The 27,228-nt window shown below is 51.3% G+C and overlaps 1 protein-coding gene across 6 annotated transcripts in view; it reads left to right on the top strand.

Annotated features, from left to right (window-relative positions):
• The window catches only part of Slco3a1 (solute carrier organic anion transporter family member 3A1), a 76,412-nt gene that overhangs the window by 4,234 nt on the left and 44,950 nt on the right, over positions 1-27,228 (top strand). For 5 of the 6 annotated variants that reach the window (XR_016533206.1, XR_016533207.1, XM_090321735.1 and 2 more), the window contains exon 2: positions 16,625-17,090. Coding sequence is in view for 4 of the 6 variants with exons in the window: in XM_090321735.1 (XP_090177861.1) it covers positions 16,625-17,090 (466 nt within the window). In the remaining 2 variants the exon portion in view is untranslated. Of the gene's footprint in view, positions 1-2,268; positions 2,490-16,624; positions 17,091-27,228 lie in introns of those variants that run through there. The other variant, XM_090321734.1, reaches the window with a different exon arrangement.

The raw sequence follows: 27,228 nt of genomic DNA, 5'->3' as shown, positions 1-27,228 counted from the left end.
GAGAGTTCACCCTGCCCTGTCCACCATGGCTCTGCCTTACATTTGCAACTGCTGTGAGTGCTGTCCCAGTGGCCTGCTGTCACCTTGTCCCTGTCACGCGGCCTGAGCTTCCACTTCTGCAGTCCCTGGGTGGCATTGGACAGGCTGGTGCAACTCCACACAACATCTCAGCATTCCGTTTGCATCTCTCATGACAAACTTGGTGGGGAGGGGGCGGCTCTGCATTGATAAGGACTGGCTTCTCGCAGTTCACGGGTCTGGATATGAGGTATTGCATAGACTGATGTAGAAGGCTGCGTGTGCCCCATAAATGGATCATTCTCCTAGCCATGCTCCTCCAGCCCCTGTGTGTATGTGTGTATTTGCAGAGCTGTGTATTGGGTTGCACACACACTATACTATATGCTGAACTTCTTTGTTGTTTTCATTTGTGCTGGCACAGGGGCTTGAACTCAGGTCCTTGCATGCTCACTTAGCTTTTTCTGTTCAAGGCCCCCGTATGCAACCACTGGACCACACCTCCACTGCTGCCATTTTGCTGGCTCACGGAAGATGAAGGGTTTTGAGGATGGATCTGCCTGGGTTGGCTCTGGGCTGTGATTCTCAGATCTCACCCTCTTGGGGAGCCAGGGTGCCTCGCCCGCACTGGGGGTTTGGCCGTGTGTGGCCTCCAGGTAGACTGAGAATCCAGGCTCTTCTGAGGCAGGTCTGCCATGTTGTTTTTTTGACCCCCACAGAAATGCCTCCGCTCATCCAACCCCACAGAAAGATTTCTCTGGACCCTTGTCTGTCTTTCTTTTTCTTTTAATTTCCTGTGCCTGTGTGTTTTATCCACAACATTGGTCATAAGTAAGGGAGGAAAAAGAATGGGGTTTCTGACCTGGCTTCTTTGGAGAAGAGAACTTGATGTGGCTCATAGACCCTCGTATTTCATGAATTCCAAGAGTTGTGTGTCTTCGTGAGAAGGCTTACTCCTCAGTGATGAAAACCTCAGGTTAAATGATTTAAATTCCCAGGTAGAGATGTCGGAAGGCCTGGGATCCTCAAGTCCCTTCCCTGGCCTGCTCTGTGAAAAGTCCTTGGACTTTCTCAAGGCTCGAGCTCTACCCTTGAGCCACAGCACCACTTCCAGCTTTTTTCTATGTATGTGGTGCTCGAGGAATCAAACCCAGGTCTTTGTGCATGCTAGGCAAGCACTTTAACCACTAGGCCAAACTCCTGGCCCACAAAAAATTTTTGAAAACCATGAAATAAGATAAATTCCAGTTGCTGTTTCTGGGTGTGTACTTATTATAAATAGAGTAATCTTTTCCTTCCTTTCTTTCCCCTTCTCACTTTCCCTTCTTCCCCCACCCTCTCTCCTTCCACCCTCCTTCTTTTCTTCCTGCTTGCCCACCATACTGGGTTTGAACTAGGACTTGTGCTTGCTGGACAGTCAGTCCCTCAGTGGCTGTGTGCTGTGTCCTGGTGGGCATGAGTATATTAAAGGAGTTGCTCTTGGGAACTTGGGAATCCCTGGATGATAAACCCAATTGGCATGGTTGCCCTCGGGAATTCTGGGTAGCTCTGCACCATTGTGGTTTATGTCCAGGCCCGCCCAGGCTTCCCGGGGTGTATGTGGGAGAGAACCCTGTAAGGTGCTCCCCCTGGAGAGTGAGATGGAGCAGAAGAGCAGCCACACAGAAAGCCTGAGAAGGTAAACAAGGTTTTGGTTTTTGTTTTCTAGATGGCTTTTCTTTCTTTTTTTCTGCAATACCGGGGCTTGAACTGTGGGCCTGGGTGCTGACCCTGAACTTTTTGGCTCAAGGCTAGTGCTACCACTTTGAGCCACCTCTGGTTTTCTGGCAGTTCATTGGAGATAAGAATCTCACAGACTTTCCTTCCCAGGCTGGCTTTGAACTGTGATCCTCAGATCTCAGCCTCCCAAGTAGCTAGGATTATAGGCACGAGCCACCAGTGCCCGGCTGCTGCCTGTTGTTTTACCTTCACTTCTGCACCTGGTTCAGTGGTGTTTCCCAATATATGAGTATTGGGAAATAATGACTGTTACCTCCCCCATCCCTGTACCTGGCCTTCAGAAAAAGCTTGAGGAAAACAGGGGTGTGCCTTCTGTCACCGTGGGGTTTTGCTCTCTCCTATCCCCTGTTGGTTCAAATGAGAAATGACTGTTGACTACAAGCAGAGCTGGGATTGGAGAGCTGCCCTCCGCGGATTGCGCAGACACAGAAACGCTGCACCTGAAGAGCGCGTGTTTCCTGTGCTCAGGATTCCCCTCAGGAAGTCCCAAGCTCTGGAGCCCCCTGGGGCCCCATGTGGTTTTCTGTGGAAGGATGGTTGCTGGGATTCAGCCTGCCTGGTCAGGAATGATGGAGGATCGTTCATCTCTGCAGAGTTGTTGGAAGCACAGTCCATCTCTATTGCCACCTGGCCACTCCCCTTTCCCCTCCAGGGCACCGCCTTCTCGGCCTGTGGAAGCTCCAGGCCTCAAGGTAAGCAGAGAGCCTGCTTGTCTGGATAGCTGTTACAGATTGCTTGAGCCTTTCAGTGGCTCTCTGGGAATCCTGCGTTGTTGATTGTGACCCATGTCAACAGTATAGTTCTAAGAGGTGGAAAACAGGTTGTGTGAGGCCCAGAGTTTAAACTGTAGTCTAGAATGTGTGTGTGTGTGTGTGTGTGTGTGTGTGTGTGTGTGCACGCACACACACATTTAAAAACCCAAAACTCCGTTTTGTTTCTGGCCAGGTGCTGGTGGCTCCCACCTTAACCCTAACCTGCAGTCCTGGCTACTCCAAAGGCTGAGATCTGAGGATCAAGGTTCGAAGCCAGCCCAGGCAAGAAAGTCCTTGAGACTCTTATTTGTCATTAATTACTCAGAAAAAGCCAGAATGACAGTGTGGCTCAAGTGGTAAAGCACTAGCCTTGAACAAAATGAAACTCAGGGATAGAGGCCAGACCCTGAGTTCACACGCCAGGACCAACACACACACACACACACACAGAACACAATATACTGTTTGGTTTTTCTCTTTATGGTGTTGGGGATAAATGCCAGCACCTTATGCTTATTTGAACCTTTGCAGATTTTGCTATCCGAGGGATTTTCCAGGACCACACCCACTGAGATAGGAAAGAGCCATCATGCAACTTTGTAAAAGCCTCCGAATTTCCTGTTTCATTAGAGGTGAAAATCAGGGCACAGAATTAACACCCAAATGTGCAGAACCCAGGAGTGCAGGTGTAAGCAGGCACACAGTCAGCAAGTGGGGACAATTGTTACATTCTGGGCAGTTGTGATTAAAAATAACTCAATAAATTTAAATTTAACCCCAAAATCCGGAGCCTGAAACTTTCTCAGGGCTACATGAATGGAAAATTCCGTGACGTCCATCACATGGGAGTTGTCGCTGTCCAGATGCAGGCCCACGCACAGTGCCCTGCGAAGTGACCTCTCCACATGTGTGAGGCGGGCACACCTCCATTCCTTTCTCCTCCAGTTAGTTTTATTGAGAGTGGGCCTCACTTTTTAACTTTGAGGGGCTTGCCCCTCCCCATTTTGCCTTTCCTGCCATAGCTGAGCTGACAGATGCATTGTCAAACACACTTTTTCTATTGAGATGGGACAACCTCAAACACCTGGTCCTCGGGCTAGACTCCAACTCTGATTCTCCCCACCTCAGCCTTCTGAGTGGCTGAGATTACCGGTCTCAGCCATTCCGCCTGGCTGGGCCCAAATGTGTTAGCTAGGAGATCTTAACTCCTAGTTCATGCTGGTTTCTTTTTTTTTTTTTTTTTTTTTGCCAGTCGTGGGCTTGAGCTCAGGGCCTGAGCACTGTCCTTGGACTTTCTCAAGGCTAGAGCTCTAGCCCTTGAGCCTCAGCACCATTTCTGGCTTTTTTCTATGTATGTGGTACCGAGGAATCGAACCCGGGTCTTCATGCATGCTAGGCAAGCACTTTAACCACTAGGCCAAACTCCCAGCCCCATGCTGGTTTCTTTAGCAGAAGCTAAGATTTCCCTTTTTCCTCCCTTTGCCGAAGTCCTGTGAGATTCACAGAGGCTGCAAAGGCTTTTCTCTCTCCCTTCTGCGGGCTGCTCTTCAATTTGCCCAGGGTCCAACAGCCATGTGACCAAACCAGCATTGCTGAACCAGGGATCCAGGGTGGGATAGGATTCTCGTTTAGAATAACAAACAGAACACATGCCACGTGCTGTTGTCCCAAGCCTGTAACCCTAGCTACTAAGGAGGCTGAGATCTGAGGACCAGAGTTCTCAGCCAGCCCAGGCAGGCACCTTCCAACACTCTCAAAAGTCAAAAGTGGAGTTGTGGCTCAAGGGGTAGACTACCACCCTTGAGTTAGGCCCTGTGTTCAGGCCCTAGGACTGGCACATACATGCATGCACCTCAGGTTGGCCTCTGCCAAACTAATTAAATTTGACAAGTGTGAGAAATGTGGAGCGGGGTGAGGTGTGGTCCTCTCTCCTGCTGGGGGACAGGACATGTTTATCAGCTTTTCACTAGTGACTCATTCATGTGAGTGCCGTGGGCCCCGGGCCAGGCGGTGGCCGAGCCCTCTGGAAACCTTCCATTTGGTGCAGTCTGTGTACAGGGTGGAGGAGGCTCTGTGGACGTGGAGCCAGGAGTGTTAGGTAGGGGTGAGGCTCGGTGGGCTTCAGGGGTACGTGCTTGGAGATGGAAGATGAAGTCCTCAGCGTTGGTCAGGGCACTGCCCTGGAGCAGGGCAGCCTAGAAATCCGGGGCTGCAGACACACAGAGGGCACCTGTCATGATAAAGACAGCTAGGCCCGTGCCTCCATCTCCCCGAGTTGAAGGGCTACGGCTGGGAGTTTGCCAGGCGGCTGCTGGAAGGAATCAAAACCCCGGGCATGCACCGTGGTGGTTTTGTCGCGAGGTGTGACCAAGGGCCGAGCACCGGATTGTTCGGGAACACGGTGCTGCCAGCATGGGGTGATCAAAGAGGCAGGCTGGCTTCTAGCCCAAGGACACGGCGACACCTCTGTCCAGGTCCTCTCTCTCCTAGCTACCGGCCGACTAGACTCCTGCAAGTTGAGCTAAAATTAGGAAGAAGGTCAGATCCAACCTAGCTGCTGCCCTCTCTCCCTCTCTCTCTCCCTCCCCCCCCCGTCTTTCTCACTTTATCTTGGCCTTAGATGTATCCATTCCAGATAACTTGAAAACTGGTCACAGAAAGAACTGTGTTCACAGGCAGGAAATGTCTCCAAACAAAAAGTGGGAATGCAGTTTACAGCTACAACACCGGGGAGAGAAGAGGCTCTCGGAACTTCCCTCTCCACTCTTCCTCCAGGAAAGGCCTGGCAGAGGGCTGAGACGGCCCCCCTCCCCCCCCCCCATGCCCCTGCCTTCTTGAAAAAGGCTGTCGTTTGGATTAGCGACAAAAGCTGGCCCTGCTGGAGCGGGGTGGGGGGTGACTGACAGTGGCCTGGAGGCTGGAGTCTGACTGGGATATTTCTGTGCTGTAATTATTTTTTTCTCCACACACCTTTGGCTTCGAGGCCTGGGGAACAAAGTGTGTCCGTCTGTTTTCTGTTGCTGTAACAAATAACCTGGGGCTGGGCAAATATGTATCAAGGAAAGGCCGGTTTGGCTCATCATTCTGATAGCAGAAAAGTCTGAACTGCCTGGCGCCAGTGCCGCTGGTGGCACCGCCCTGTGGCAGAGGCAGGGAAGGAGCTGAACGGTGGGAAAGAACCAAGTGTACTGGCAACACATCAGCCAGCCCTGCCACCAGGGTGAACTTTCCAGTTCACTCATGAAGGGTTTTCCTTTCTTTGAAAGTGTTTTACCCTTGGGCCAGGATCCTGGCCTAGTGGTAGAGTGCCTGCCTAGCATGCATGTAGACCCGGGTTCAATTGCTTGGTACCACATACATAGAAAAAAGCCAGAAGTGGTGCTGAGGCTCAAGTGGTAGAGTTCTAGCCTTGAGAAAGTCCAAGGACAGAGCTCAGGCCCTGAGTTCAAGCCCAGGACTGGCAAAAAAAATAAATACATAAAATAAAGTGTTTTACCCGCCTCCCTCCTCCCACTCCCAGAGTGAATGGCATTGTTTTACCATTCTCTCTCTCTCTCTCTCTCTCTCTCTCTCTCTCTCTCTCTCTCTCTCTCTCTCTCTCTCTCTCTGTCTCTCTCTCTCTCTGTCTCTCTCTCTCTCTCTCCCCCCTCCCTCCCTTCCTCCCTTCCTCCCTTCCTCCCTCCCTCTCCCTTTTTGTTCAATGTGGGTCACTGTCACCAGGCTGATTTGCTCAAGGCCAGTGCTCTCCCACTTGAAGCTGTAACTTTAATAACTCTACTTCTCATTTTCTGGTGGTTCCTTGGAGATAAGACTCTCGCACACTTTCCGGCTCAAGCTGACTGCAAACTGCCATCCTCAGATCTCAGCTTCCCAGTAGCGAGGAGGACATAGATGATATTTTAATCAGATTGGCCCACTTGCCTGCTCTCACTTTTCCTACCCTTTCTCTAGCCATTACCCAACAGCTCGCTCTGCAGATGGTATCTTATTTATCTTCAAATGCTGTTGTGTGCCTTCAGTTTATTCCCTTAGGGGCACCATGTTGTTATTTTTTTTTTCCTGGGTCTGAGCACTGTCCCTGGGCTTTCTCAAGGCTAGCTTTCTACCATTGGAGGCACAGCACCATTTGGGGCTTTTTCTATATATGTGGTACCGAGGAATTGAACCTAGTGTCGTGCATGCTGTAGGCAAACATTCTACCACTAGGCTATACTCTTGGCCCTATTATTATTTTTTAATGTTGCCTTTGAGTTCTTCCTGTATTAAACTCATTCTCTCTCTCTCTCTCTCTCTCTCTCTCTCTCTCTCTCTCTCTATTTCTCTCTCTCTCTCTCTCTCTCTCTCTCTCTCTCTCTCTCTCTCTCTCTCTCTCTCTCACACACACACACACACACACACACACACAGTTATAAAGTTTGATTATATATCACAGATTGGCCTCAAATTTGAGTCCTCTTATCTCAGCCCACTAAGGGGTGAGATTCCAGGGATCTGACATGGGTGCTGGATTAGAACTCATATTCTTTATTCATCCCTGTGGCTCCAGGATTTGCGGAAGGGAATCTTTTCTGCGTGTGGATGATGTTTTCTGTTAGGCTAAGTTCTCCGGTGATGCTGCTCTGTGGTTTTCTTGTCTGCCTTCCAGGAGTCTGTGTTTATACATGCCTGTGTTTGGGTTTGTTTGTTAGGCTTGTTTTGTTTTGTTTTGTTTTTTACTTTACTCTTGCCTGAGTAAGTCAGCCCAGGTCTGTCTCTCTTTGTTGCCGAGCAGGAGGGATGGTTTTTTGATCTGAAGCCTGGAGATTTTTTTTTCCTCCCCTGCCACGGGGACAAGTTTGCAGGCTGGTTTCTTGTTTCTGGTGTCTGCTTTCTGTAGCCTGAGGCCAGCCCCCGCCCCAGTGGCTAGAGCTGAGTCATTTTGGCTGGGAGACAGAAATGGCTTAGAGCTCTTGCTTCTGGAATCTTGGAAATGTCCTGAGAAGTGGGCTTAGCCTTCCTGTGTGCGGGCTTCCTGACACACAGGGATCTTTCATTTACCCGTGGTGGTAGGGAACTGGTGCTAGATGCTGATGAGAATATGGTGCCGGTGTTACTTTATGACCCACCGTGGACTCTTGTCCACGGGTGACACTGGGGAATTCTCCTTTACTTATTTCCTCTTCTTTAGGAATTGTGACTATTTTTTATTTTATCTGCTTTAAAGAGTTCTTGGTGGTGGCTGCATGATTTCCAAGGCAATGACATGAGTTATGATATTAAATACTACAGGCAATCCTGGAGATTGAGGTAGAACATTCCCCCTCCATTTCTGTTGTTTGGTTTTGTTTCTATGCCAGTCCTGGGACCTGGGCACTGTCTCTAAGCCTTTTTGCTCAAGGCTAGCACTCTGCCACTTGAACCACCGCACTACTTCTGGCTTTTTGTTTTTGGTAGTTAATTGGAAATAAGAGTCTCACAGATTTTCCTGCCCAGGTGGGCTTCAAACCTCAAGCATCCGATCTCAGCCTCCTGAGCCCAGCTGTCCAGATAGGATGCTGTCTGATGTCCATTTTCTGCCTCGCCATTCCTGGTGTGAGCATGGCCTACCATGCGTCTGTCGTCTTTTCTTCCTGGAGTGCTCTCTTCTTCTGCCTCTCCCCAGGCCCAGTGTGTGCAGGGCCTGCCCAGGGGTGGGGAGCCATCCCTTCCAGCATGGACCAGAAGACAGCTCCTCCCTGAGCCATTCTTAATCATCTGCAGCCTCTCCTACTTGGTTTATTTCCTGATCACTAAGCTGGTACTTATTGACCGCCAGCATTACATTTGATTCTGCTACGAAAGCATCCTTTCCCTTACATTTTAATCTGTGCTCCTGACCACTTAAATAACTACTTAGTCACTTAATTAATTTGATGTGAGGCCTCTGGAAAGAGTAGTAAAAGCTTCTCTTTGTTTAAAAAAAAATGGTTTTTTTTTTGTTTGAAGCCAGCCCAGGCAGGAAAGTTGGTAAGATTCTAGTCTCCAATAAACTACACAGAAAAAGCTGGAAATGGTGGTGTGGCTCAAGTGGTAGAGCACTTGCTTTGGGCAAAAGAAAGCCCAGGGAGAGAGCCCAGGCTCTTAGTTCAGGCCCAAGGACTCGGCTAAAAAGAAAAATGAAGAAGGGAGGGAAGGAGGGAAGGAAGGAAGAAAAGTTGAGAAGAAGGAGAAGGAAGAGGAAAAAAAGAAGAGAAGAACTTCAAGCCAGAAAGCACCTGCTGGAAAGAACATTCCTTGTTATGTCCTTGGGCACGGCCTTGCCTTCTCTGCCTGAGTCCGGCCTGGACTGCCGTGAGTGGCGCTGGAAGGGCAGGCACAGGCTACCGGGTCTGGCCTGTTGACCGAGAAGGGGATGGCTCCCGAGTGTGTGCTTGTCCTGTTCTTAGACCCACGATCTTCATCTCAGCCTCCTGAGTTGCTGGGGTTCCAGATGTGAGCCACTGGCATCTGTTCCATAATGTCCCCTTTTAATAGGCGGCAATACGTCGTGCGGGGCTCACTTCTTCAGGGCTTAAGAAGGCTTTGCAGTTCTCACACTCTCTGTCCTGAGAATGCAGGGAGGGGCTTCACACCGGGGCCCTACAATCCCCTCTTTGGGGTTCATCGCCCCTGGTATGAGATGTGAGAGACCCTGGTTCCCGGATAGAAACAGCTCTTGTTCAGGGGTCCTGTAGCTGTGTCCTGCTTGGCTCTCCTGCTCTGATTTGGGGGGCTTCTGTGTTCTACACCCCCCACCCTGCCCTTGTACCTCCTTATCCTCAGCAGTCATTTCTGCAGGGAACCCTTTCTCAGTTAGTCATGATTATCTCATTTTCTGCTGTTTCATACTCTTCAAGTGGCCGTGGGTGATAAATTCCAGGTTGTGATTTATAATCTTTGGTAATTGCTTACGAATCACTCGGGATTGTTTCCTGTGTTGTGACCATTCCACGCGTGCTTGTGGAAACTCCGGCTCTGGCTGTGATCCCCACTTGACAGAGAGCATCTAGTGCTGTGAACTGTGGCTTCACAGGCATGGTTTGCTTCACCTTCACCCTGGGCACCCCAAGAAAAGAATCTGAGGGGCACCAGACTCACAGTAAAACTCCCACAACAGGATGCAGCCCCAGGCGGACTTGGGAAAGGGCCTGGAAGGAGCACTGTGTCTGAAGCAGAGAGTGCCGGGTAAGCTGAGAGGTGGCCGGAGGATAATGGTTATCAGGAGCTGCCCAGGAAGGCTGTTTGGGGGTACAATGGGCCCTGCACTCACCCCTGCACCCTTGCCTGCGATGGTTTCCGTCCATTAGTGTGCCCATCCCCCCTCTCTGAGCCTCTCTTTCTGTATCTCTAATCGGAAGTTAGCAGCCCCAGTCCTACATGACTTGTGCCAGGATTTAATGAGATAGTGTTTACTGAGCACTCCTTACCCTGGTCTTGGCTTACCGTCAGGCCACTCGGGATAATGAGCTTTCTTAGTAGAATCTCAAGCAGGAAAGAGAAAAGAAAAAGCCACATACATGCTTGAGAGCGTGAGGGCTGTTGTCCTCTGTGGTGACTGGGCTTGGCAGAATTCGGGCACTCTTGAGGGCACAGTACAGGGGGTTCCAGGGTGCTGCCGTTTGTGTTTGGCTGGCATTGTTTTCAGCCGATCCAGGTTGGCCAGCCGGCGGTCAGGAGGAAGTCTGTATTTCCTTTGCTGTTCCTGCGGGGATGGGGTCAGGGTGGAGCTGACGGGGGGAATGAAGGCCGCTGGAGGGCTGCACCCTGGCCTTTCCCGCGCCTGCTCTTCTTGGCCCCGGTAAATGGACTTACTTTCTCTCTTCATTCGCTGCATTCCAGGGCTACGGGCCCAGAATTGGCCTTTTCCCTTGTGTGTAATGGGGCCGTGGCTCCAAGATGGTTCTCTTGCAAGGGGAAAAGACACCTGCAGTGCCAACACACGCCTGTAGTCCCAGTTCTCAGGACAGAGAGGAAGAGGATGGCAAGATCCAGGCCAGCCTGGGTGACATAGCCAGCCCAGAACAGAACAACAGCCAGTTCCCACTTTACACATACATATATGTAGATACATACATGTTATATGTGTACATATCTTACATGTATACATATGCGCATGTATATTGTGGGTATATGTGAGTCACTGCACATGTATAGTCAGAATGTCTATGTGCATGTGTATGTATGTATAATATATATACATATATATTTACATACACATTGGCTGTTTACCCAGACAGATCAACCAGACCACTAAGTCCCTGAGTTTTTGGTTTTTTTCCTTAGGTTGTTTGCAGGATTTCACTTGGCATCGTGTTGAAACTGTTGCTTCCTTCTGACATCTAGTTTCTACACGCTGTTTGCCACAAGTGACTTCCTGTTTCATTTGGCAAAACTTACTTTAAGGGAAACAAGAGCTCTCATTTCCTGAATTACCTGGTCTGGGAAGTTTTGTCCCCAGCTTTCTTGCTAGAAACAAAGCACAAGAACCCGGCTGCTTACACCATGCAAACCCCAGTCTGCCCTCGTTCATGCCCTCGTGTCTGTGTCAGGGACTTCATATAGACGCATACATAGTGTACATACAACTTCCTGCCCGGGGCCAGCCTGCACCCCACACACACCCAGAGAAGAAATCGGGGCTCGTCCTCTTGGGTCTCCGGTCTTGTCTTCATCAAAAGCCTTTTTCAGAGGTACTGCATGGAGCCCAACTCTACCCGGTGTTTTGTTTTGTTTTGTTTTGCCAGTTCTGGGCTTGAGCTCAGGGCCTGAGCCCTGTCCTTGGACTTTCTCAAGGCTAGAGCTCTACCACTTGAGCCTCAGCACCACTTCTGGCTTTTTTCTATGTATATGGTACCAAGGAATTGAACCTGGGTCTTCGTGCATGCTAGGCAAGCACTTTAACCACTAGGCCAAACTCCCGGCCACTCTACCTGGTGTTTTGATTCTCTTTGACTATGATGTGGCTGGCACTCACACATCCTGCACCGGTGTCTGATGTGGGTGGTAGGGGGAAGGCTGGGACCCCCCCCCCCCACACACACACAGAGGGCTAGGGGGTGTGGACTGAGCAGCTGACACCGTCCTGGAAGATCTGTGAAGAGACCGAGTTGGGCCCCTGGCTGGGACTCCACGTGGATATGTGGGGACTTGTGAGGGAGTCAGTCTCCAGGGACTCAAGGAATTTTCTGGGCCAGGACAGGGACGTCCGGGCCTCTTTTCCTGGGCAATTATTTCCCAGCCTGTGGCAGTGAAGGCCATTGGTTTCAAATCCAATCACCAGAGCTGCATTTGAAGAAGAGGAATTTACATGTGAAAAGGGAGCCTCCAAAAACACCAGGTTGGAGTATACCAGCCTGTATCTTCCTGGGGCTATTAGCACAGCACTCTCCCGGACTGGGCTGGAGGGGCAGAAAATGAGACTCCTGCCACAGAAGGAAGTGGGCCTACTAAGCCCTCCTGGGTGGGTCTTCATGAGCCATGGTTGGGGAAAGGACCTGTCAGGAAGTTTAGTAGGCAGTTATAGCGGTTTACCTGCGGGCTGTTTGGAAATGAGCCGACTCCCGTGTAGAGCAGGGCTCAGTCAACCAAATTGATCACCCGGAGCCAGAACGGAAGGTTTGATGGAGGCTAGATCTCTATGGAAGTTTTCATGTCAATGCAACTACCATTGGATTACCAGGAGAAAATTCCTGCGACTTGTCACCTGCTTTTTTAGTCAACATTGTTGGTTCATGGGGCTTCAAAGACGTCTAATAACTTGCTTTGCTGCTGTTTCTCCTCCTCCTCCTCCTCCTCCTCCTGCTTCTTCTCCTTCCCCTTCTTCCTCTTTTCTTCTTCTTCCTCTTCTTCTTCTTCTTCTTCTTCTTCTTCTTCTTCTTCTTCTTCTTCTCTTCTTCTTCCTCTTCCTCTTCCTCTTCTTCTTCTTCTTCTTCTTCTTCTTCTTCTTCTTCTTCTTCTTCTTCTTCTTCTTTCTTCTCCTTTCTTCTCCTTCTCCTTTTCCTCCTCCTCCTCTTTCTCCTCCTCATCCTCATCCTCCTCCTCCTTCTTCTTCTTCTTCTTCTTCGTCGTCGTCGTCGTCGTCGTTGTCGTCGTCTTCTTCTCCTTCTCCTCCTCCTCCTCCTCCTCCTCCTCCTCCTCCTCCCCTTTCTTCTTCCTCCTCTTCTTCTCCTTCTCCTTCTCCTTCCTCTTCCTCCTCTTTCTCTTCCTCCTCCTCTTCCTCCTCTTCCTCTTCCTCCTCTTTCTCTTCCTCCTCCTCTTCCTCCTCTTCCTCTTCTCCTTTCTCCTCCTCCTCCTCTTGTTCTCTATTTTTTTTATTTAACTAGTTGTACTGAGGAGTTCTGATTCACAGACAGCTTGGGAGTACAGTGTCTCTTGATCAGTGTCACCCTATTCTTCCTTCTCCCCCACCACTCCCATTTCAGATGACAGGAAATCCTGAAGCTGTCTAAACATGATGGTTATAGCCCTGCGTAGCCAAGTCCATCTTTCTTCCATCTCCTCTTTCCAGTTCCCTGGTGCAGTAGGTATTTCTTATTGCAGGTTATTAAGTTACCCTGTGGAGTTTTGCATTTTTATTGTGTTCCTTGCATCTAACAAATGCAAATCTTGCCCTCAGAGTCCATGTAGGCTTATTTCTTTTAAGCTAATAAACCCGAGGCGAGGGAGGATACAGTGGGAACGGCCAGCCATACGCTGCTGTTTTTACAAACACTCAGCCAGCTCCTGGTTTTTGTTCCTCTGAGAAAGACTGGGTTTTCTAGTGCCCAGTATTTGTTTTTCCCTTTTGGTTCGCTTCCATTTATGGAATTAGGGCTGACACCAGAGATAAGTGGCTAAAAGGAAAATTCCAGCTAGACAAAATCAAGCAAAAAAAATACAGACATGGCTTAAAAAAATAAAACAACCCTTAATGGAATATTATCATTTTGTAATATGGCTCAGAGAGTCATGCTTCTGCTCTGAGCATAAATGCCCTATCAGTCTGTTCTTGCCTGGATGGGGACTTGGCCCCTCTAATGCCCTCCAAACTTCTATGTGCCAACAAAAGGAACAAGCTTTGATCCACTCCCAGTTTCTCTTCCACGGTACAGCTGTGGGCAGGAAGTACACAAGGAGGTGCTTTTATCTAAGGGGCACTCTGCCCAGGGTAACTGAAGGTGGCCATTATGTAAGTTGTCAATCACTGGAGCATGTTGTCTCTTGTAAGAAAATAGCTGAAATCCTGCTTACACCTTCTCTCCCTGACACACCAGCCAGGAGTCTGCTGAGATTCACCACAAGATTAGGAAGCAGATCGTTCTGATTCGAGTCCAGTTGTGTGACCACAGAGAAGAGGCATAACTGATCTAGGTCGTCTCATCTCCTCTGGGAAGTGGAAACAGGAATGGCCCGTCCCAGCAGCTAGAAAGTTGTGGAAACTCCACAGCCATGGGCGACAGATTTCCTGCCACTCTGTCTGTTCTTGTTTATTTAGTTCTTAATTGCTGGTTTTTAAACAAAACCAAAATCGATCTGAGGTCGGAGGTGGCAGGTAAGGGTCTTGTCCTGGTGTTGTGTGTGTCTTAGACCAAAATGAGAAGGCCAAGGCTTCGGGTGCCTGGCGGCCTCTCCTCGCTGCTGCACGGACTGTCTGTAAACACAGTGGCAGGTGTTCTGCTCCCTGAGACAATGCCACCACTGTCTTCACCACAGTGTCACTCTGCCTGGGTGCAGACTGCGTGGAGGGTCTGTTTGTTCCCACACATGAGGCCCTGAGAGCCCAGGCTTTGTGGGAGGATGCTCAGATAGACGTCCAAGGCCTGTAGTCTTCTCACCATACTGGGTCTGCTTTTGTGCCCAGGAAGTTTGTCAGCCATGCACTGACAAGGATGAGTTAGGACAAACATGACAGGGTTTAGGATGTGTGTCTTATGTTCTCAGAAATCAACTTCAGATCTGTGCTGGCTGAGTTTCCATAGAATATGGAACTTTCTCTCCAGCTTCGTCCTGCTCTGCTCTGTATATTCCACCGGCACATGCTATTGATGCAGTGTTTATGTGATCGAGTGCCTTTTAAAGAAGCTAAAAGAAGGTGGCGGTGGGGGGAGGCCTTCCATTTGTACAGCCTTCCTATGGACAGATGAGTCTCTGTCAGTACTGAGGAATTCTGTTGTATGCTTTTTGCAGGAAGTGCTGACGGTCTTTCTTTTCTTTGACCGCCAATCCCCTGGCCTTCATTTTCAAGAGATGGTTTTGTCGTTGGATGTCCGTGGCTTGGTTGGTTGATTGGTAGGGTTTGGGTTGGCAGGCACCAGCTTCTATTGTTTTCTGGCCCTACTTCCCTTCTCTCAAAACACCCACTGTCACTCTTCTTGAGTGTACTCCTGCTTGTACAGCTGCCAGGCTCACCTGTGTGGGGCAGGCGAAGGTGCAGACTCGTTCACCAGTAAAATGTTTGTCAGCCTGTTGTGCACTTTTAACTGATCTCCTGCATCCTTACACACACACACACAGTTTGCTCCAGTCTTACCATGATTTCTTGAAAGGATTTGCCAAGCTTTTTCCCACTGCCACAGCAGCCATCCAGTCCTTCCTCCACCCCGTGGAGAGGGCTCGAATGGAGAGGGCTTGAATGGCGGCGTGGATTGTGGCCCTGGGGTTGAGTCCTGTACCTGCCTTGGGCAGGGTGCAAGGGCCTGGGCAAATGATTAAAAACCTCTAGGCCTCTATTTCCTCATCCATAACTCGGAAGTGAAACGGGCAGGAGCACGCAGGGAACGAGAACTGCACTTGGCACTGGAAACGCTGAACTGGGGGTACTTTCTGCTGGCTCAGCGAGGGCAGGGGCTGTATCTTCTTAAAACATCTGAGCCCCAGCACTTTTGGACATGGTCAACTTGACCTGGCCCTGCTCTTCTTTACTTAGTGACCTTGACCTTCAGAGGGATGCAGGTAGCAGCTGGAGGACCTGCGGGTACAGGGAGAGGACACGGGATTGAAAGCAGATCTGCACACTTGCATTTTAGAGCAGTTAATTAACACAGTGGCTGCTCTCTCAGACGTTCCCTAGTATCCCCCCAGTCTGTGGTGGCACCTGTCCCCTTGCGCCCCACCCTCCCCCGTTGGCAGAGGTGTGGAGATCACATGGCAAATATAACCTGAGGTTTGTGTCACCTTCAGGTCCCCCCCATCTGCCTTCCTGCCTGGTGACTCACCTGCCTCTCCATCCTGCCTGGTTGTTGTCCTAGGCTTCGCCATGCAAAGAGCAGCTGCTCAGTAAATATTTGTTAACCAAATAGGAGGGCAAGAAATAGTCCACTGTTGGGGAGAGCGGAAGGAGGGTCCTCGGCAGGTTTCTGGTGTGTTTACCTGATGTCTTCTGGGAAGGCCCAGATCGTTTAGAAATTTCCAGAAGTTACGGAGAGCGTGAGATAATCTCATGGCACTGCTTGGGCCATCCATTTTGCTGCTTTGGGTCTGGCTCGATTTTCATTATTTTCTCTCCCAGCCTTGGTATGGTGGTATGCACGGGGGATTTAGGAACTTATGTCACATTTCATGGGCAAAGGCATATGGGGGTGGGGGAGGGATACATTGGAAACACTTGGAGTTGGGCACCACTTTGGCTCATTTATTGAGATGGAGGTCAGGTCTCCTTCACTTGTTGCCTTGAACCAACCGTCCACCTGCGCATCTATCCATTTCTTTCTTGAGTAGCTGGAATGATAGGGCGATGCCACCATGCCCGCCCATCCATCTGCTTTTGGGGAATAAAAATAATCTGTAGGTTTTTAGTATCTCTGAGTAGCTGTATGAAAGGTGGTTCCGCACGGGCTGCTCGCGTAGGGCGCGGGGCTGGCGGGTGCCCGGGCCGGGGGTCTCCGCGTAGGGCGCGGGGCTGGCGGTGCCCGGGGCGGGGGTCTCCGCGTAGGGCGCGGGGCTGGCGGGTGCCCGGGCCGGGGGTCTCCGCGTAGGGCGCGGGGCTGGCGGTGCCCGGGGCGGGGGTCTCCGCGTAGGGCGCGGGGCTGGCGGTGCCCGGGGCGGGGGTCTCCGCGCGCCCCTCCCTCCGGGCCTGACTTCTCTCCCCCCGCCCGCCCCAGGTGAGCGTGCTGACCACGCTGGAGCGCAGGTTCAACCTGCAGAGCGCCGACGTGGGTGTGATCGCTAGCAGCTTCGAGATCGGGAACCTGGCCCTCATCCTGTTCGTCAGCTACTTCGGGGCGCGCGGGCACCGGCCGCGGCTCATCGGCTGCGGGGGCATCGTGATGGCGCTGGGCGCGCTGCTGTCGGCGCTGCCCGAGTTCCTGACGCACCAGTACAAGTACGAGGCCGGCGAGCTGCGCTGGGGCGCCGAGGGCCGCGACGTCTGCGCCCCCAACGCCTCGGGGGGCGCCCCCGGGCCCGCCCCCGACCTCGTCTGCCGGAACAGGACGGCCACCAACATGATGTACCTGCTGCTGATCGGGGCGCAGGTGCTGCTGGGCATCGGTGCCACCCCGGTGCAGCCCCTGGGCGTGTCCTACATCGACGACCACGTGCGCAGGAAGGACTCCTCGCTCTACATAGGTACCCGGGGTCGGGGGCCGGGCGTGCGCCCTGGGCGCACCGGGTGTGCGCGCAGGTGCCAGGGGCTGGGGGGAGGGGGCGCCCAGGGAGTGGATCCAGGGGACAAGAGAAGGGATCACTCCCCTTGGGAAAAAAAAATCTCTCCCCAGTGGGTTCTCATGGTGGTTTAAACACAAAACCAAAAGCTTGAGCTGCCTGCGCTGGAGTGTGATGGGCCCTGGTCTGGGCAGAGGTTCTGGTGTGAGGTGTGCCTGAGCTGCGTGGCTGTCTGGAATGATTAGTTCCCCAGGGTGGGTTTTGGGGATCCACACAGCAGGGAGGGGAAAAAAAAGATCCCCATCGTTTGGAAGAAATCACAATGGAACGCTGGGCGTCGTTTTGGTGGTGAACAACTTCTGGTAGTTTGAGCAAGGCAGGAAGGGGCTGGCTGGCTGTGTAGGAAGAGGTGAGGTCCCTGCGGGTGTGTAAAGCAAGGCTCTGGCACCTTCACTGTCTCGGACGCTTCCTCCTGGGAAGGGTCAGAGCGTCAGGCTGCTGTGTGGGGATTCCGTTGATGGGTCAGGTGGAATTGGTAGCACTTGTGTGGCAACCGTGCTTGTATTCCCTGCAGCTGTTGGGTTGCTCTGAGGCCGAATGCTGAGCCCTGAAATTAAAAAGTCAGCCACACCTGGGGAAGCTTGCAGCTCCCTTAAGCAAAGGGCTTGAGGTACAAGTTAATTATAACACGCAGGCTTCAGTTAAAGTAGAATTTGAGCCGAGGTTGCCATGAGCTTTCTGCACCATGTCGGCACTGGTCTATAGCAAAGAGCTGGTCTTGCTTTTGTCTTACTGCTTTTTCATTTCTTCTTGGGCCCACACTGGGGTTGGAACTCAGGGCCTGAGTGCCCTGTCTCAGGGCTTTTTCTGTGCAAGACTGGCACTGTACCTCTTCAGCTACAGCTGAACTTGGAGCTTTCGGTGGTTCAATGGAGATGTCTTGCAGACTTTCCTGTCTGCTGCTGATGCTCACAGCTCAGCCTCCTGAGGGGCAGCTAGGGTTACAGGCGTGAGCTACTGGTGCTGGTCTCGGGGCTGACATATTCGCGGATGACATTGTTTTAGCTCTCTGTGTGACAGGAGGCCGTGGGTGATGGGATGAAGAGTGCATGGGTCTCCATCTCGTACCCCGCCTGTGGGCTGAAGACAAAAATGCCTGGTCCCTTCCCCTCCCCAAAAGTTAGGGGCTTGAGTGTGTGTGTGTGTACAGTGCCTCAGCGGTGGGAGGCCAGGTAGCTCCTGACTTCTTTCTTTCTTCTGGTCCATGGATACCTGAGTGGCTCTCCTCTGACAGGATTCTGCAACATGACAGCATGCAGTCCTGCAGCCAGCTCCCCTGAGTTTCTCCATAATTATTTCAGTGAACAGAGAAATCCTTCCGCACAGACTGGCCTCTCTACATGGCTTTTTAAAAATTCCATGACTGGTTAGAATTCTCCCAGAAAACTTTCTTCCCCCCCACCCTAAAAAAACTGTAGCATGCACATCAAAAACTGGCTCATGCATTTCTCATTGAGCCATGGAAGAGAGTTGGTGATGGCGTGAATGTTGGGGTCTTCATCCCCCCTAATTGGACACTAATTCCAGAAGCCACTTAACTTTGTTTCAAGAAGTACTTGGGGGAACTTAGGCTGCAAGAGTAGGTGTAGAGGTGAGCATTAGGGTGAGACAGCCCCACCCTTAATTCCAGCTCCTGCAAAAATGATTGGGACAGTGGCTCATGAGGCCTTTGGTCACAGGCGGCTGTGTGACATTGAATGTGCAATAGAAAGAGGGCAGATCCCAGGCTTTTTCTACCCGTGACCTTTGCCTGTGTCTGCCAGCAGGGAGAAAAAATTGCCATGCAAGCCAGCTAGAGGCAAGCTGGGAGTTCCTGCTGAGACAACCACTTCCTTGGGGCCCAGCCTGGCACACTCTTGGGTTGCTGTGGAGTACCCCCAAGGGGCCTCTCTGGCTGATCCCATTCTGTGGCTGGCCCTTGGCCAGAATGAAGAGGGAACTCATTACCAAGTGACTACCCTGGCTGACCAGGGGATTGGGCTGAGCTGACCGGCATCTCAGCACTGTATGGGGCGGGGGAGGGGGGCGGCCTCCCTGGGTGGCCGAATAATGACCGGGGTGGCGCGTGGCACTTTTGTTCCCAGAGGGAAGGCATGAGCTCAGTGGTGGTGGAATCCAGTGGGTTCCCTGCCGAGGTCTGAGCTCCTGCCTGTGTTGTTGAATCAGCCCCTGTTTTCTTAGTTGTCTTTTGTTTGTCCAAGTACAAAACACAGCGTTTGGTGGTGGTTGTTTTTCAAACTCGGAGTGTGTATGTGGAGATACTGTAATGGACTCCCTTCACTGCCTTCTTTGAATAGCCGCCTCACTTGACTCTGGCCTTTTTTTTTTCTTCTCTTTTTCTTTTTGGAAAGAAGAGGTGGCAAAGATTTTTCAAATAATATTATTCCTTGTTGATATTTTATTACTGTTGACAACCTACCTTCCTTCCCTCCCTCCCTCCCTCCCTCCTTCCTTCCTTCCTTCCCTCCCTCCCTCCCCCCTCCCTCCTTCCCTCCCTCCTTCCTTCCTTCCCTCCCTTCCTCCCCCCTCCCTCCCCCCTCCCTCTCTCCCTCCCTCCCTCCTTCCTTCCTTTCCTTCCTTCCTCCCTCCTTCCTTCCTTTCCACCCTAGGGCTTGAACTCAGGGCCTGAGCACTGTCCCTGTGCTTTTTCACTCAAAGCTAGTGCTCTACCACGTTGAGCCATGGCGCCCCTTCTGGTTTTCTGGTGGTTCACTGGAGTTAGGAGTCTCACAGACTTTCCTGCCCTGGCTGATACAGGATCTTCAACTCTCAGCCTCAGGGTAGCTAGGGTTACGGGGCTGAACCATGAGTGCAGGGCAGAGAATTTATTTTTGAGGTTGATAGCCCGGGAGATAGAGGTCTTAACAGTGCAGCTGTTTGCGCAGTGCACAGAACAACGGCTCCAAGCTGAGTGGCAGATACATTATACACAAACGTGTCATGTTTTCTTTGTCATTTACACCAAAGCCTAGAGCAGCTCTCAGTGTTCCAGATAATGATGAGGGGGAAAAAAATTATTCTCAGATTGCAGCCGTCAAGTGTTTGTTTAGAATAAAGGTCACAAGAAAAGCAGTCAAGCAACCAGAGAATCATATATCTCTTCAGAGCCCCGAGAGCTGAGTGTGCTTTTGCTACTGAGTTTTTTTTTTCTTTTTAATTTCAACGTGATGTTGGGTTAAAATGGGTTCTTTTTAAATACCCGAAGGAGTGAGGAGTTGGGTATGGAGTGATTGCATGGTGATGTTAGTCCTTTGGGGAATGAAAAATGAAAAAGCTATTCGTCCTGGGAGCCAGCAGAGATCATTAAATTCATGTCACGTCAGTGATGTTGAAGATGCCGGAGGGCTGAGCTCCAGGCCCTGTCCCCGGCTCCTGGACCCATGTCTCCTCAGTGTGGCCCCATTGTTCACAGGCACCTTGCTAGGCACCGTGCCCTCGGCTCCCATCTGGCTCCTCCATGTTGCTGGGCTCTTAGCTGCTCGCGTTCCCGTCACTTATATCCCGTGGTTCCTGGGGAGCCACGTTGACTCCCTATCGATGACCTCAGCCACTTCACACCGGGCCCTGGAGCCCAGCACTTTGGGAGATGGGAATCCTCTCCCTTCTCCTAGACCCTGGGCATTGCGTGAGTTGGTGGCCATCTGCGAGTTCGTGGTCAGTGAAGTGGGGCTGGGCTTGCACTCGTCACATGTCTGTAAGCCTTGAGTGGTACCTTGAATGTTGCGTACTTAACCCTAAGTCGTGAGTCGTGGGTGCTCTGAGCATCGAGCAGTACGTGCCGTCAGTATTACGGACACAATCCCTAAGCATGGGATATTATTGTCTCATGGTCTCTAGGTGCCGAGTCACCTTCTCAGAGTCCTTAAGCATTACATGCTGTACAGGGAGTCTGTAACCCGTGGGCCATGTGCCCACGGCTGTGTGTGGGCAAATGGTATCCTGACCCTCTCTGGCTGGGCCGTCTTGCTTCCTAGACATAGCTGAGCCATTGAGGCATCCAGACTCAGCTGGATGCCTCAGGCAACCCTTGGTCCTTGCCCTGTCCTGGGTCATTGTTCACCAGGATGCAAATCCCTCTTTGTTAAGTAGACAGAAAGACCAACTAACTGAATGCCATCTCCCAACCCTTTGTGGATCAACACAGTTGCATTATTTTTGGACTGGTGAACTTCAGACTACCTTGCCCCTTGGGGACACAAAGAAATAAAACAAACAAAAAATGCCACCACCAGGATCCAGCATTTTCTGATGTGCCTTTTATCAGGAGGCATTGGGTTACCAGGGAAAGGAGCGGGGGTGGGCTCTGCACAAACCCAGGACTCCCTGTGGCAGAATCTGCTAGTCTAGCCGACCTCTCGTCCACCACCTTGTAAAAACCAGGAATCACTGAATGGAGACCAAATGGCACCCCCACACACAAACTAAAGGAAAAATCATGTTCACAGTCCCTTTGAGAATACTGCAGAGGAGAGACCAAAGCCATTTGGGATTGGTTAAGACAAACTGGCGCATGCTTGTGGCATGGACCACAGCAGTGCGGTACAAGAGAGGAGTGCAGCATCCTGTGATTGACAGGCAGGGCCCAGGCAGACCTAGCTGAAGATGCATGCAAAGGAGTTTCTTTCCGGAAGAGCCAGGGTTCGTTTTCAACACCACCCTCTTCCTGCACCTGACTGCTGAATGCAGACTCATTTTCCTTTTTCAACTGCTGCACAGATGTTCTTAAATAAAGAAGATAGTGAGATAGTTTCCCCCCCCCCACCCGCCCGCCCCTCCCATGTTGGTTTGTTTCTAGAATGTTTGCCTTTCTGAGAATAATACCAATTTCGTCTTCCTTTTGTGCACTTCACCTTTGAGGAGCCTTCTGCGACAATATGTGGGGTGAGGGGTTTGGAGGTTCTGTGGAGGCATTTTGCCTTGCTGTTTTTAGCGCTGAGGTTTGAGGTTAATAACCTTCCTCTTCAGTGGTGAGTCGGTTCTTCATTTCTGGAATGGTCTGCAAATGCTCATTTGTTCCAATGACAAATCATTACACAGAGAAGGGATCAGATCTCCAGTGGCTGGCCAGGGAACAGGCCAATCCAAGCCCACCACGGACTTGGAAAGACTGCTAGGTAGAAGAACTAGGAATGTCCATAGAGCTCAATGTCTGTAGTCCTTGCTGTAAGCAGAGGACTTGGCTGGAAATCGTAGACCACGGAAAGGAAGAGACATAAGAGGGTTCTCTAGATCCAGCACAGAAAATCCTGGTTATCGATATTCCTTTCTGCCTCATGGAGTCTTCCTCAATGTCCTGTCGTGTCTGGTAGAGGCTGGGTTAGAATGCTTTCCACTTGAGATTCGGCCAGATGCCTTGAGAGATCACAGTGCCAGCCCTTTCTTAGTACCAAGATTTTCACCGCCACCCTGACTGCCTCCTCCTACCCCATAAATTAGAAAGGGCCAGGGTGACAGGTCCTAGGAATTGACTCACGGTGTGTGAATGCCTGGAGTCCTGTGTAATTTATCATGTCTTCCCCTCCCCGCCCTTTTCTTTTTGGTGGTACTGAAGTTTGAACTCAGAACCTCTTGCCTGCTCAGGCACTCTGTTGTTAAGCTGCATCTCCTCCAATTCTCTCCTCCAGTCTTCTTTTGCATTGGTTATTTTTGAGATAGGCTCTTCCCTGGAGACCACTGACCTGCCATCCTCCTGTTTTGTTGTCATTCCCTCCCTTCCCAGCTGGGAGAACAGGAGTTATCTTCCATTGAGCTGAAGTCTGGAACTGTGACCCCTTGTTCTCAGTCTCACAGCTGGCTGGGGTTCCAGGCATGAGCCACAGGTGCTGGGTGCATTGACTCCTCTTGACAGTAGCAACATGGAGCATGGAGGATGAGGCATTTTCCCAGTAAGGAAGAGCTGGGATCCGGGCCCAGGGGGCCTGCTGGGCTGAGATATATTATGGATGATTGTAGCCTATCACTTCCAGCATACCAGACCCCAAACTGTCACCAACATGCAGCATTTGAAACATCAGAGTAGGGAAGGAAAAGCCAGGCGGATGCATCCACGTGCATGTGTAGATGTGGACTTGCTGAGGAATATTGTACATGACTCCGTCCATGACACACAACATCCTCCAAGAAAGAGAAGAGAAATGGTTGTCTGTGCCGGACATGGCTTCTCTCTCTAAGAGGTGATTTCAGAGCCAAAAAGGACTCTTGTCCAGCCCCACAAAATAAGGGGGAGATAGATGCCTCTGAACCGGCCACCTGCACAGAAGTGGAAAAAGCACTCTGCAAACATAATGGCGGGGGCGGGACCAGGGTTCACCTTCCTGCCAATCACATAGGGACTTCCTGCCCCTTCCCTGGTGCTTTCCACTGAGTCCCAGAGGCCACAAAGAGCCCCTTGGACCCTGAGCTGTCAACTTCAGTGGCCTCCCCCAACCCGTGCTTCCACCTCTGTCCTTGGGCTCTGCCCCTAGCCAATTTGGGAGGCTGATTTATTGGAAAATGGAGCAGTGAACAGGAAATCAACCTTTAAAATCCATGTCCCTTTTTTTTTTCTCTCACATTAACGTGCAACTCAATGGCTATATGATTAGGGCTCGTTAAGCAGCCAGTTCCACGGGTGATTGTCCGAGGTGAAACCGCTCCTGGGCAGGACTCCCTGGCCTGTGAGAAGGTCACGGAGTCCTGGACCAGGCGACACTCATTCAGGGATGAGAGTGAGGGACAGCTGGCCAGCCAGGACAGCACCCTGGGCTGGGAAGCGTGTGATGGGCCCTGCAGACTCATTGTGGGTACCTCTCGATGCTGTGCTCTTAGCCAAGTATTCCCTTTGCCAGAGATGAGATGAGGTCGTCATTCTGTAGAGCAGAGCATAGAGGGGACTTCCTTAGTTCTGGAAAACAGTTCCTGGCCATCAGTGTGAGGAGGAAGAAGACCAGTCTTTTGTTTGTTTGGTGGTGGTGGGGCTGGAACTCAGGGCCCAGGCGCTGTCTCTGAGCTCTTCAGCTCAAAGCTAGCATTCTTCCACTTTGAGCCACAGTACCACTTCCCATTTTCTGGTGGGTGCATTGGAGATGAGTGTCTTATGGACTTTCCTGCCCCGGTTGGCTTTGAACTGTGATCCTCAGACCTTAGCCTGAGTAGCTAGGACAACAGGCTTGAACCCCTGTCGTCTGAAATCTTTGGATATGGCGCTTACTCTTCTGCTTACCTGCTCGGGGTTGGTCCCACTGTCCATGGAATAAAGGTATATTGGGTCCAGAGAATGTTCTGGACCTGCAGGGACAGGGGCTTCTGGGAAATGAGCTTGTGCCCTACAGCACATATGGTCTCCCGGGAAAGCCAGCAGGAAGGTGATCAGTGCAGATGGGTGTGGAGGAGCCAGCGTGGGTGAAGACACAGGAGACCCCCAGGAGCACCCGGTGTTTAGCAGATGGACCAGCAGACTGGCAGGGCTGTCGTGCCGTGAGGGAGTGTCCCTGAAGCCACAGGGCATGCATGTGAACTGGGTCCACTGGCTCTTGGCTGTCCCCCCCCACCACCCCGGGAAATGGCAAGGAAAAGGCTCTCAGGGAGAATTCTCAGCCAGAACGTGGCACCATTGGGCAGAGGGTGGGTGGATTTGCGAGGGGCTGGCTCAGAACAGTGGAAGGTTCTGGAATTCTCTTTCCTTAGGATTCCCCTTCGTGGATCCCATAGATCTTCAGATGCCCAGGGTTACATGAGTGGCTATTTAGTGGGTGCTCAGTTGATAGTGGCACACACGTGTGTGAAGGACAGTGCCGTGATGAGTCATGGGATCATTACCTTGCACTCGGGAGAGACTGAAAAAGAATGCCAGGACTGCCGCCACTCTCGTCCTTGTGCCATTTCTGGTTTGTGTATCAATAGTATTTGCTTCCAGCACTGGGGACCCCTGTGTGCCTGTGTGTGTGTGTGTGTGTGTGTGTGTGTGTGTGAGAGAGAGAGAGAGAGAGAGAGAGAGAGAGAGAGAGAGAGAGAGAGAGAGAGAGAGAGACTTGTTCATTTGCTATCAACTCCACGCTGTAGCTTGAAGAATCCGTTCCACCCCGCCTGGCTCTCGGGTGAGTCACCCACCAGGCATCAGAGCCTCTGCTCCTGGCAGTGTCAACAGCCTCGGGTTTGCCTGTCTGCCTAATTATGGGCAGCAGACTCTGATCTGGAGTTACAGAGTTGAGTGGAGACTAGTTGAAAAGTGACCCAGACTGAACAGGCTGGCGCTGGGTGCGCTGTGAGTGAACCTATGGCTCAAGAGGAGGTCGGGGCATGTTTTGCTTTGTGACAGATTGGGGACATGGAGAACAGAGGATCCAGGCTTTGTGCTGACTGGGTCCAGCACTGGGGCCGACGCCCATGGAGAGACTCAGAGCCATGCAAGCCCGGCGTGGCTGTGGAGGAGGGGCCATGGCTTGTAGGAAGGGGTTGTGTCGCTCTGACCCTGGATGCACAGAGGGGACCCGTCGGTGAGGACCTGGCACAGAACCGCAGTTCTGAACATGTAGTCCTGCCAGGGTTTGAATCTGGCATCCAAAATCCATGGTGTCGCCTCGACCCAAGCCCCAAGCCTGACCTGCCTCAAATATTTCATGTCCCTGCTCTTGGCACCCTGGACATGAGATGGAGGACATAGGAAACTATGGTGAGCAGACAGGAGTCAGCAGGGGAAAGAGTAGAATGAGCCCCAAACCCAGCCAGCTGTCACCCCACGCTCTTGGGTGTGTGCCCTGTTGATAAGCCCTTGTGCATTTGCAAATGCTGGATCCAGCCTAGAGCCCAGTGAGCATCCGTTGCTATAGCAACAGGATCCGCAAGCCAGGAGAGTGAGGGCTCTAGGAGCCTCTGGTGACTCCAAGGGTGGAAGCATCCCAGATCTCCCCCCTACCCCAAATCTGGAAGAAGCAGAAACAAAAAGGAATCGAATGGAATCACAACTGATCAAAGCCGAGCGTTCAGCTAGAGGAAGAGCTGCAGCATCGTGGTCTGAACAGAATGATGGTGAGAACTCATCAGATTTCCATCCCACCGCACCTCCTCGAAGGCTGCGCCTAACTCCTCGGCCAGTACTGGTTTGATGGGCAGAAGCAAGCGTTATTTCTCTTCTAATGAAAAGCAATTTGGTACTACCAGTCCAGGGACACCTGTGAACACCACAGAAATAGTCACCCGCCAGCATCTCTTCTGCCCTTTCTATTTTGGTCACTGTGCTAGCTTATCAAAGTGCACCAGAGGACTAAAATCAGACAGAATCCAACGTAATCGCTTGGGGGAAAATATTTACTGAGATAGTAAAGAAGATTAGGAGAATGAAAACCATCTGTTAACACAGAAACTAGAGAATATGTCACGGTCTGAGCACGTGGCCCAAGAGCTCTGCTTTCGGCTATCTCTCCTTTACTGCTGGTACCTGGGTTTGAACTTGGGGAGGTGTAGGGCGCCAGACTGGCATTCCTGTGGCACTCTTGTTACACATATGAGTGATCAGTGATGCTTTAGAGGGGAAGTGATTTCTGCTGGCCCTTGAGTACCAAATTCTTGATGTTACACACACACACGTGCGACAGGATGGTGAACGTCTGTTGTTTTAAGCTTCTAGTTTTTTGAGGCGGTTGGTCACCACACAGTAGGTGAATGACACATAGTTCTTAACATGTGTGACGGGTGTTTTGGGGCCTTGGTGAGTGTCAGCCCTTCTGTCTGATACCTTTGGGGCCGCTTCTCGTTCTTGTCCATTCAGAAGCTGAGGTCGTGAGCTACGCTTGGGGAGGGGAAGGTTGTGGTGCACTTTGCATCCAACCTTCTGTCCCTGGATCCCCCGTCTCTCACTACTGGGAAGTGGTACCAGTTATGAGCACGTGTCAGGATTCAGTTGCCAAATCAGGTGACTGATAGTGGTGGAGGGTGGATGTGTAAGAGCTGTACGGGGTTCAGGAACGTCTTAAGTTCATTTCTTCTTTGGAGTCTCCATCCACTCATCCATAAAACCAGGATAGTCCCTCCCAGGGGGACATTTCACGAATCAAATGAGATAATG

Source organism: Megascapheus bottae, chromosome 30, assembly GCF_031878675.1.
Source record: "Megascapheus bottae isolate mThoBot1 chromosome 30, mThoBot2.hap1, whole genome shotgun sequence".
NCBI classification, from domain to species: Eukaryota; Metazoa; Chordata; class Mammalia; order Rodentia; family Geomyidae; genus Megascapheus; species Megascapheus bottae.
Note: the sequence above shows the minus strand (reverse complement) of the source record. Positions and strands in the feature narration are given on the sequence as shown.